Source organism: Schistocerca cancellata, chromosome 3 (genome assembly GCF_023864275.1).
Source record: "Schistocerca cancellata isolate TAMUIC-IGC-003103 chromosome 3, iqSchCanc2.1, whole genome shotgun sequence".
NCBI classification, from domain to species: domain Eukaryota; kingdom Metazoa; phylum Arthropoda; class Insecta; order Orthoptera; family Acrididae; genus Schistocerca; species Schistocerca cancellata.
This window is the reverse complement of record NC_064628.1, coordinates 229,674,037-229,686,401: the sequence shown is the minus strand read 5'-3', so window position 1 is coordinate 229,686,401 and position 12,365 is coordinate 229,674,037. Positions and strand designations below refer to the sequence as shown.

At 41.1% G+C, this 12,365-nt stretch overlaps 1 protein-coding gene across 1 annotated transcript in view; it reads right to left on the bottom strand.

Annotated features, from left to right (window-relative positions):
- Nucleotides 1-12,365, bottom strand: part of LOC126174860 (cationic amino acid transporter 3-like) — a 129,837-nt gene that overhangs the window by 39,064 nt on the left and 78,408 nt on the right. The window contains exon 10 of the mRNA XM_049921259.1: nt 1,106-1,208. Within this exon, the coding sequence (XP_049777216.1) occupies nt 1,106-1,208 (103 nt within the window). The remainder of the gene's footprint in view (nt 1-1,105; nt 1,209-12,365) is intronic.

Below are 12,365 nucleotides of genomic sequence, written 5' to 3'. Positions count from 1 at the left end.
ATACCTGTTATGCAGTAGTCTCTGTTTCTTCAAAACTTTATTTGCCAGAGAGGTTCCTTCCATCATGAACTGTTATGCTAGGAACATATCTGTCAAATATTTATTTATGAACACATTACGATTTTTGCCACAGCCTTCATCAGAAGAAGAGAAACACAAACCATTCCTTCAACATGCAAGCACACGTCACGCACATGTGATCGCCAACTCCAGCAGCTCAACCTTCTCTGCCTGTCAAAGGAAAGATGCAAGTATGACCTTAGTGCACAGGTGACAGGTACATTTGTTCTAACGTGCACCACAATCTGCAGTTATTTGTGCCTTGTTTCCTACATAACTGCCACAATACCCTATTCACCATGTTGAATGAGTCCCCCAGGCATAAACACGGAGTACACCTGGAATTACTTCCCATCCACTACTGTCATTTGCATAAGGGCAACAACAATATACCACATGTTTGACATTCCAATTATTAACAGATCCCTACCCGTTCATCTTTAACTCCTCTTGAAACAGGACACAGTAGATTTCACAACCGGTTAAGTGAGGCTCACTGACTCAATTTCGACATCTGTGGAAGAAAGAATCTTGAAGCTGTTGGTTAGAGTGATCAGTGTAACTCCCTAAGCACCTCAAAGCTGCATGTTAGGGGAATGAATATAACTCATCTGTACAGGTTATCTAGTCCTATCACTGACATGCAACTCATAGTGAAGTGGATGACTAGTGACAGAGCCCATAAATCCTGCAGAGGAACTCACACTAGAGATACCTTTGGTTTCACTAGAGATACCTTTGGTTTCTCTTGGGAGCTATCCCAACACACACATTTGCAGCAGTTTCCTGTCATTTGACATTAGTCAGCTGCTTTTGACATCAGTCAGCTGCTTACAAACATCAACTAACTCATCTTGTGTTCGAGAACAGCTTTCACAGCGGGACAGTATTGTGGATGGTGCAATGTTTCACAGAACAGTAAACAAATAACTTTAAAACAAGCTTGCTGAGTCTCTTGTAATTTATAGGCCTGTTGAGACTCTCTGCTGATGTGGCAACTATGTTTCAATTAAATGTAGATTTTAAAAAAATTGTAAGTAATTACCTTAACAGTAGCACACATGCAGAGACCATAGAATATGCTGTCAATGTTCCTATTGATAGCATGCTAACTAGCTGATCCACGTTGAAGATGAGTGCCATAAAAGCTGAAATAAAATGAAAACATTTTATATTTAATAAAGAAACGCAAAGGCTCAAGTGAATGAAATATAACAGTGCTAATCTGAAAAAAAAAAACCCTTAGCACTATGGACACTTAGGCTTCTAAAAATAATTGAGCATTTTTCTTTCTTGAAGCACTTGTGTGGCCTATAATAAATGGTTTGCCTGCCTGTTATGGTCAAATGGCACCAATAAAACATCCCAGTCAATTAGATTTAGCTAAGAGGGAAACAGGACAGTTTCATATTACTCATAACTGTTGGCTCATACAATACTCACAAAGAAATTATTGGAAAAAACAACAGGAATAAATTTTCTTAGTGTATACTATAGGAGATAAATTCAATTATTTTCTCAAAATATTCTTACAATAAGATAAACCCAGTTTTTCTTTATGAGCAGTCAGGGGCAGTTACAGTGGATCCCAAGAACACATATTAACATCTGTGGTTGAGCAGTTTTTGCCAGATATGTAATATATATTTCATGTAGAGCAATTGTTTTAATCAAGGCAAATTTGTTGTACTACAAACAATACTGCAAAAATTTTCAGTGTCTTCTAAAAAAAGCAAATCCTGTGAACTACGCACAAAAGTTCCATGATCAGATAAAAGACACTTCAGAACCTTGTGAAATATGAAACAAAGAAACCCTGTAGGGAAATGATATTCAGATTCTTGATCACAACACACTTCTGGAAAAAATTAGTACACCTGGAAAGATGATATTGATTCTGATTTGATGGTGGCATATGCCACCTGGGGGTAACAGATGTACTGATAATGGTTTCTACATCATCCACCACCAGATAGCATAGTGGCATAGTTACCAGAGCACCATCTATGTCCACCTTTTAATAGGGAATGCTCATAGCCAGAAGGCTCAATTTGGTGCAAATGTGTGAAGCAAGCAGTCAACAGTACCACAGAGGCACATTCATGCTTCCCACAGTCAACTGAGTGAGCTTCAAAGGTGTAAAATTGTGGACTTTTGAGTGGTGGAATGGTCCTTTTGAAGAATTGCCACACATGTTGGACATGCTGCTTCAGCTGGCAATGATGCTGGTATCAGTGGATATATGAATATTCTCACACTCATAGACAAGGTTCTGCATGTCCACGCAGCCCAGATGCCTACCAGGACCATCATATTGTAAGATCAGCAGTGGCTCATTTTACAGCTTCCACATCACAAAGAAGAGGGCTGATGAAGCATCAGCATCAACTGTTGTGAACCAGTTATTGGCAGGTGAGTACACCTCTAGCCGATCTTCCACTCATGCCACAGCATCGACTTGCACAAGCTCAAGTAGTATACTGTCAGAAGATCATTTGAAAAATTGAATGGTGTGCTATGGTCTTCAGTCATGAAAGCAGATTCTCCCTGCATGCAAGTGATGGTTGTTCATGTGTATAACACAGACCTGGTGAACACTGTTTTGTAAAGTGCATCTGGTCAAGACACACTGGCCCCACCCTAAGTCTTATGGTCTAGAGTGTGATAAGTTACAGCTCTCATTCAGCTTTGGTGTTTCTGGATGGAATGCTAACCAGTGCTCAGTATGTGCAGAATGTTGTTAAACCCCTTCATTTGTCATTTTTCCAACAGAAAGGTGATGTGTTATTCTAAGAGGATAATTCTCACCCACACACTGCCCATAAAACTCAACATGCTCTGGAAGATGCACAGCAACTTCCCTGGTCAGTATGGTCTCCAAATTTATCTCCAGCTGAGCATAAGTTGGGTATGATGGAATGAGAAGTGACTTATGAGACTCATCAATCAACAATTCTTATAGTACTTCATGAACTGGCAAGCAGGCACAGCATAACATATTCCAAGACAGTATTTGTCATCTGTACAATTGACTGGATGCCAGAGTCAGTTCCTACATTACTGCCCATAAACGTACCAATGTGGGTGTTTCAGCATTGGTCGATACCCAGTACCTCAGAACCACTTGCACTATTAAGCTATAAAAGTAATCGTTTCATATACTCCATGTGCACTGTTGCAACAATAAATCTTGAGTGAATTGGAACTTATTAATAAAATTAGTCACTAGATTGAGAATTTCTTGGTAAGGAGCACACAATATCTTACTAATTTTTTCTGCCAGTTTATCAGCAAAACAGATGATATTATGTTCAAATTATCAGTAATTAAGTTACATTAATTCTTCCTAACAGTAGCAGAAAACAAGAACAAGAAATGGGTCATTGAAAGCAGATTCATTAGATTAAGTTAGTCAGGTGTTGGATGCTTCATAAACAGACATTACTGTTGTCAATTCTGGCATGAAAGAGGTTATAAAGATCATTAGGTCACTGTAAAGCAGTAATTCTTTTTGTTGTAATGGTCCTGAAATAAAATTATGGAAATTTTTTTCTGATTTGATTGTACCCAGCCTTCTTGTTGCCTTTCTCACAATTATCAGTATGGGTAGATTATCACTAATCGTAAGTTGTTACCAGTACAGTTTACAGAAGTAGCCACTGCTTATGCCTTTTAATGTATAATGTTCGATGTACCTGAAGGCTCGCCTTCATGAAGGCTGAGATTAAATCTGAACAGTTTTGTCGACAATCTCTATATATATTTACCTCTTTCATAACAAATTTACAAGTTTTATGAAGGAAATGGGGGAGTTCATCAAATAAAGCCAAATTACTTCTTATGAAAAGGTTTCCTGCATTGCACATTGCTACTCTGTGATGCTGGGTGAGCACAAGGAGTGATGTACCACCTGTATAAGGTAGTTAGCATTGATTTATAACTTCAATATGCTAGGAGGGAATGGACAGAAGTCCATACCTTATAGCACTCCCATCTCATCTTCTTGCAAGAAAAAAATCTCTCTCTCTCTCTCTCTCTCTCTCTCTCTCTCTCTCTCTCTCTCTCTAATGTTCATCCCTGAGCTTGGTTAAAAGGTGTTGGCCTAACCACCTTGATAACATATTCCTCTCCTACCACTGGTTCTTGAAGCTCTGTAACTCTCTCCCATGGGTCAAGCAAACCTGTCACCATTCACGTTGCCATCCTTTCACTATTTCAGTATCCCCTGGTAGTCCTATTTGGAATGAATTCCATATAGTTGGAATGAATCAAGTCTATTTCAGCAATATTCTAGGAGTGGGTTCCTCAAGTGATTTGTAAGTAATTTTTGTTGTAAACTGATTGCATTTTACCCATATCCTACCAATGAATCAAAATCTGCCATCTGCTTTACCTATGACTGGGCTTAAGTAATGATCCAGTTTTATAGGCACATACATCATTACACCCAAGTACTTCCATAAAATGACTGATTCTCTTGTCTCATAGAATCAGATATACTGTTGGTGGCCGGTGTCTTCCCAACAGGATATTTTGATGTCATAACTCAGAGTCTTCATAAGTTGAAGATGAAGATACCAAGTTACAACATCAAAATGTCATACGATAATGAATGCTGGGAAAGTCTAAGAAATTATTATGACTGATCCTAAGTATGACTGATTAACATTATAGGCATAGGGTACTTCTTTCCTGTGTTTTGTGAAGTGCATAATTTTAGACTTGTTTATATTTAAAGCAAGTTACCAATTTCTGCACCACTTTGAAATCTTATCAAGATCTGAGTGTTTGTGCAGTTTCTTCCTGACAATACTTCATTATAGATAACTACATCCTCTGCAAAAATTCTCTTGTTACTATTAATATGGTCTGCCAGGTCATTATTATACAAAATGAATTGCAAGAGCCGCAGTGCTCTTCCCTGTGCCATATTTGAAGTATCTTCTATGTAAGTTCTTTACTTCCTTCCTAAGAAAACATATTGTGTTCTCCTTACCAAGAAATTCCCAGTCTAATGACTAATTTTGTTTAATACCCTGATTGTAGTGTCCTTTTAATTGTGGATTAAAATAGATCTATCTTCCTGGAACAACACATTTCAATCTCAAATATTACTCATTCTTTGTCTCAGCTTCCTCATTATGACCCACTGTAAATGAAAAATGGATTCATAATATTGTAAAAATATTTTTAGAAAAGAATTGTTTTTCTCATCATTGGTAAACTTTATTCCATTATTTGTTCACAAATTCTCTGTGAACTGTGTTGTGGCAATGTCAATCAGACAGTGCACCACAACACGCACAAAAGAAGAAAATTGGGGTACAAAAGAATAATCTTTGCCATTGTCGGCATAATAACTCATGTTTACTCTCTTATATTTGTTCTTTTAGTGTGTATTTTGGAACTAGAAATAAGTAGTCATTTGAAGTAACCCTCCATATTCTTCTGTAGCAAATAAATCTATGGTGAGTTCACATAGGTGTGGTCCCAAAAAGAAAGAAATAGAGAAACATGTATCATTGGAAGAAATGGATTTTCTGACCCATATATCAGCAGCAGGAGTTAAAATGGAACATGGTTTTTCACCAGTCTCAGGATCCTTGATGGCTAATTTGCCACCAACAGTAACCACAGAGAATAATGTCCAAGAGGGGAATGTAAATGTCTGAAGCAGTGATGTTAAGCTTGCTTCCATCATTCTAGATCATGAAACTGCAGCTTTGGTTTATGCAGGCTGATTGTACTTTTCAGCAATGAAAAGTGTTTGAAAAATGTGTTAAATTCAATATAATCTGGAAGGTATAGAAGAGGTAATTGATGCCTTGGGACAACAAAGCTATGGTACACTCAAGGAGGCACTCATAGAGCCACCTGCTTTATCGCGGAGATACACTCCTGGAAATGGAAAAAAGAACACATTGACACTGGTGTGTCAGACCCACCATACTTGCTCCGGACACTGCGAGAGGGCTGTACAAGCAATGATCACACGCACGGCACAGCGGACACACCAGGAACTGCGGTGTTGGCCGTCGAATGGCGCTAGCTGCGCAGCATTTGTGCACCGCCGCCGTCAGTGTCAGCCAGTTTGCCGTGGCATACGGAGCTCCATCGCAGTCTTTAACACTGGTAGCATGCTGCGACAGTGTGGACATGAATCGTATGTGCAGTTGACGGACTTTGAGCGAGGGCATATAGTGGGCATGCGGGAGGCCGGGTGGACGTACCGCCGAATTGCTCAACACGTGGGGCGTGAGGTCCCCACAGTACATCGATGTTGTCGCCAGTGGTCGGCGGAAGGTGCACGTGCCCGTCGACCTGGGACCGGACCGCAGCGACGCACGGATGCACGCCAAGACCGTAGGATCCTATGCAGTGCCATAGGGGACCGCACCGCCACTTCCCAGCAAATTAGGGACACTGTTGCTCCTGGGGTATCGGCGAGGACCATTCGCAACCGTCTCCATGAAGCTGGGCTACGGTCCCGCACTTAGGCCGTCTTCCGCTCACGCCCCAACATCGTGCAGCCCGCCTCCAGTGGTGTCGCGACAGGCGTGAATGGAGGGACGAATGGAGACGTGTCGTCTTCAGCGATGAGAGTCGCTTCTGCCTTGGTGCCAATGATGGTCGTATGTGTGTTTGGCGCCGTGCAGGTGAGCGCCACAATCAGGACTGCATACGACCGAGGCACACAGGGCCAACACCCGGCATCATGGTGTGGGCAGCAATCTCCTACACTGGCCGTACACCACTGGTGATCGTCGAGGGGACACTGAATAGTGCACGGTACATCCAAACCGTCATCGAACCCATCGTTCTACCATTCCTAGACCGGCAAGGGAACTTGCTGTTCCAACAGGACAATGCATGTCCGCATGTATCCCGTGCCACCCAACATGCTCTAGAAGGTGTAAGTCAACTACCCTGGCCAGCAAGATCTCCGGATCTGTCCCCCATTGAGCATGTTTGGGACTGGATGAAGCGTCGTCTCACGCGGTCTGCACGTCCAGCACGAACGCTGGTCCAACTGAGGCGCCAGGTGGAAATGGCATGGCAAGCCGTTCCACAGGACTACATCCAGCATCTCTACGATCGTCTCCATGGGAGAATAGCAGCCTGCATTGCTGCGAAAGGTGGATATACACTGTACTAGTGCCGACATTGTGCATGCTCTGTTGCCTGTGTCTATGTGCCTGTGGTTCTGTCAGTGTGATCATGTGATGTATCTGACCCCAGGAATGTGTCAATAAAGTTTCCCCTTCCTGGGACAATGAATTCACGGTGTTCTTATTTCAATTTCCAGGAGTGTATGTTTGTGAAAATTTTTTTCAGATGACAGTATGGGACACAAGAGCAGATACTTAGAATACTTTGCACTTTGGTGATACTGGATCTTTTTCCTGAACAAACCTTAAGGGTGTTGTGGTTGGGAAAAATTCTGGCCAACATCCAAACTTTGTAGTGACGCAGACAAATATGCCATAACAGGACAGCAGACATTGTCACAAACAATTTAGAGCTGGCCTCTATATGGGGAACAGTCAGTGCTATGTGAGAGGAGGGGCCTGAGGCAGACATGGAAACTGTCAAGAATAGTACGAACCCCGTAACAGACATGAGGAATTCACAATTATGATGCATGCCAACCAGATACACAATAGAGCAGCTAGCAGTACAAGTGGCCAAGCTCAATATGCAGGCAACAACTCATCAGCAACAGGTACATACTTACAGCTGGAAGAAGTGCAAGAACATTGAATCACAATCTTCAATGGGAGACAATGTTGCTGGTATCACAAACGTTTTGGGAACCTTGTTTGCCAATGCCCTCAACCCTGCAATTACCCAAACTGCAAAGACAGGTGTAAAGAGCACAAAAACTTGTGATCAACCACATAGGCACCAGGAACAGTATACAATATGTGTAAGTACTAATGCAATGCTGACGTCAAACAATACTTGTCAATGATTGTTTGTGCACCACTATGCTTTGGGTGAGAAATTTCTGGTGGACACATGGTCTACCCAAGAAAGTCTAAAGACACAATAAGAGCAACCACACAACATGTATTAACAGCAGCCGGCAATTCCAGAATTTTGGCATATGGTGAGAGATGATCGTAATTACAACTGAACCAAAATTTTCACCCATCATGGACTTCTATAGTTGCAGATGTGCCTGATCCTACAATAGCTGCAGATTTTCTGTACAATTATCATCTCATGCCAGATTTGGTCAACTGTCAATTGGTGCCATTTCATAGAGGAGAAAAATTGTCTACAGCAGCTTCCAAGTCGGGTTTTCATACAGCGCAAGCTGCCCATGACTTGCCAAGCAAAGATGCCTGGTACCCCTTCTGCATCATCTGAATAGGGATTCAATGCCGCATTATCTGCAGTGATGTGTGGTGCACATGGGTACAACACACAAGAAGAACACAAGAAGGTGCTAAAATTTGGTTATGGTAGGCAACATTACAACACTACCCAAGGATGGCCATTTCACAATTTATTGCCCAACTTCCTAGCATTTACAGAGTCTGCAAGTGACATTAGGAAATGCAAGAATTTCACACAGCATCACATCTGTATGACTTGAGGGCAGCCTGTCTCCTGTCAACCACAGTGCCTGGCTCCAAATAAGCTGCTCGCAGCGGAGGTAGAGTTTGAACGGCTGCTAAAAACAGGTATTTAAACTAGATCTAACAGAACATGGGGATTACCAACTCATATCATTCCAAAGGAAGATAAAGCCAGGATATATGGTGGTTACAGAGCACTCACAGCATGCAAAATTCTGGATGAGTACCCCATTCTGAATGTCACAGACTTCAACAGTAACACTAGTTGCTCGACAGTATTTAGTGTGACAGATTGTACAAAAGCGTATTCTCATATGCCCATAGCATCAGTGGATCTTTAAGAAACAATAGCCACCATGTCCTTCAGACTTTTCAAATACCATTTCATGCCACTTGGCTTCAGGAATGCTACACAGATTTGGCAGACGTTCATGCACAAAGTGCTGTTGGAGTTGCCATTTGTGTTTTGTTACATGGATGACATTTTAATATTCTCTGCTTCAGTAGATCAGTATACAGACCAGCTTTTCCACAGGCTGCAAGATTACAGCATCATCATTAATGATGTGGTGTGTCCTGGGAAGAGTAAAACTTGTTTCCTGGAACACTTAGTTTCAGAGACAGGGTTGGCACTATTACATGAACGGGTAAAAGCAGTGCAGTAAATACCTCTTCCCAATAAGCACAAAGGCTTTTGGAGATCTTTTGGCATGCTATCTGCCTAGTCTAGCAGTAACCCAGGAACTGCTCACAAGTTGCTCATCAGAAGGATACTACAGGCAACTGAAAGATTCCTTGGACTTCCGAGGACATCCAAAACAGGCATTCCTGTGGCTGTTATTGTAGATGCTAGCCAGATAGTGGTAGGTGCAATGTTGCAACAAAAGGTAGATGGGAAGTGGCAGCCACTTGCAGTCTCTTCTAAGAATTTGATGCAACAACAACAAAAATGGAGCAGCATCGACCATCAACCATGTACCTGGCAGGCTGACATTCTCACACAGCCACAGAGGGGAGATATTTTATAGTCTTCATGGACTACAAGCCCCTGGTTGCTATTTTCCAATGAAGCATGGAGCTTACATCACTGCATCAGTACAGGCATGTTGAATATATAACTCAATTCACAACAGACATGTGGCACATAGCAGGAAAGGAGAATGTGGTAGCAGATTGTCTGTCCTGGAACTGTGCCGGTCTATGATCTATTCACTGGGACAAGATAGCATCAGAGCAGCATGTTGATCCTTTTTTACACAGTCTTCTCCAGGATGGAAACTTGGGATTATGACAGATGAGTACCACTTACAGAGGTCTCAGAAGGAATTTGGCATGATGCGAGAAGTCAGCAATGGCCTTAAATTATAGAACCATGTTACTGGCAACTTATTGAAGCACCACACAATTTAAAACACCCAGGAGTGCAAGCTACAGCTAAGATGGCCACTGCCAGAGTGGTGTAGGCCAAGATGCAAAGAGATTGTCAGGTGTGGGCAAGCATGTGCTTAACGTGTCAGTGAAACAAGGTTGAAAAGCATGTGTCCACACCGATTGCTCAATTTCCAATATCTGCAGGCAGGTTTTCATATCCCCATGTGGACATTGTTGGCCCATTGTAGAGATCTATGGGACAACAATATCTGTTAATGATCATCGATCATTTTACAAGGTGGCCAGAAGTCGCAAAACCTACTGACATATTGGCAGAGTCAGTGGCAGAAGAACTGGTGCACACAAGGTTCTCCATGTTCAGCCAACCACATGATATTACTACATATTGTGAAAGGCAATTTGAGAGCCAGCTATCAACAAGCTCCTGTTATTATTTGGCTGGAACTATCTGTACATGACAAGCTATCATCCCACCAGTAACAACATGGTGGAATGCTTCCACTGCACACTCAAGATGTTGCTAATGCATAGTCCATCAGAGTGGGCAGAAGCACTCTCCCTAGTCTTATTGGGATTACCCAAGGCAATAGAGGAGGATATTTAATGCTCTCCAGCACAATTAGTTTGCAGTGAACAATTGTGGGTTCCAAGGGAATTAATCTCGTCTGACTCCACACAGAAAAGTGAACCACAGTTTTGTACACATTTTGCACAATGGCTCAATAATAAAATGAGGAACCTTTAATCAACCAGCCTCATTAGATATGGCAAATGGTAGGTATTAGTGCTCAAGGACTTAGAAAACATGTCCCATGTGTGACTTTCGCTGACTGATTTCACCATACGCGGGCCCTTACAAAGTGATAGAAAGAGCCTGCCACATCTTCAAAATTGATAGAGGTGGGAGACAAAAACAGTTTCTATCAAGAGGTTCAAACTAGCATGCATGGAAGGAGGTACCTTCTTACACACATTGAGACTTTGTTTTCTGAGCATTTGTGAGATAGAAGTAAATAGCTATCTGAAGTAACCCTTTGCATTCTTCTGCAACAAATACATAAATGGCAAATTCTCAAAGTGTAAATGAATCAGCATTTACAATGCTGTGAAACTGAGTGTTTCCTTTCATGGTTTAGTAGCTAAACCATTTATTTTTTGGCTCACATCTATTTCATGCACAACAGTTGGATTTACAAATAAATTATAAGCTGTTGTTGCACTATGTCCTTCCGTCACTGCTGAAAATGTAACTGTGCAGATCAAACCAAAGCTAGACATCAGCAACTCTATCTGCCCTTGATCAGTGCTATCCAAGATGAAATCAATACTGGAATTTCCACATGCAATACTTCCTTCCCAGTTATTTCAACTCTTATTTAATAAAAAGCAGTCTAAATGACAATAATTTTATTTATTTTTGATTCTGGTAACTGGTTTCCATACACAAGACCACCTTCATCTTGTAGACAAAAACTAGTTACTGGAATTAAAAATAAATAAGTTATTGCAATTTTGACTATTTTTTATTAAAATTGTACATATGATACAGTGGATCAAAACTGATATAAAGAATAATGTTTTATTGGACCTCCCTATTTCCTTTCTTTGTTATCAATCTTCTACTGGTGTGTAGTGGCCCACCATGAATAAATTAGAGGCCACATGTCCTGTGAATACACATTAGGCCTCTTTAACACAGTGTTTTCCACTGCATTTTGCATCCTCATGCTGTTGATCATTGGTGATTCTTCCTTTTTTTGTAGGTAGGTTCCTATGCCAAAGGCAAGAGATCGTCCACATGTCCACCCTCTTTGACAGCACCATTGGCAAAAGTAGTGTGAATCTTCACGCTGGAAGCCTTCAGCCATCATTGTTGATGATTCTTATTCAAAATTTAAGGAGTGGCTTGATTTGGATCTGAGACCTAGAACATTTCTATTATCAGTCAAAGATGCTACCCCTAGAACACAGGTCAAAGTTTAAAACACTTCTGTTTATGGCCTTTAGGTTGACAGAAGTGTTCGCTAGCAGGCTTCAAAATCTATTAATGAAGTACTGCACTTGAAGAACTGTTCAATGTGGCTTAATTTAGGTACAGTGACAATGACTTTATTTGACTTTTTTGTGTATATAGTCACTCCCTGTTTCCTTACATTAGACCTAACTTGTATTGACTTGTATTGTATAATGGAATATTAACTTTTATCTTTCAATGGACATTTGTTAAATTTTTATAACCTCCAGATGATGTTCTGGTATGAACAGTCCATCTGTAAAAGTACCTTTAGATTTTAATTACCTGCATTGATATATGATGATCCACTTTCT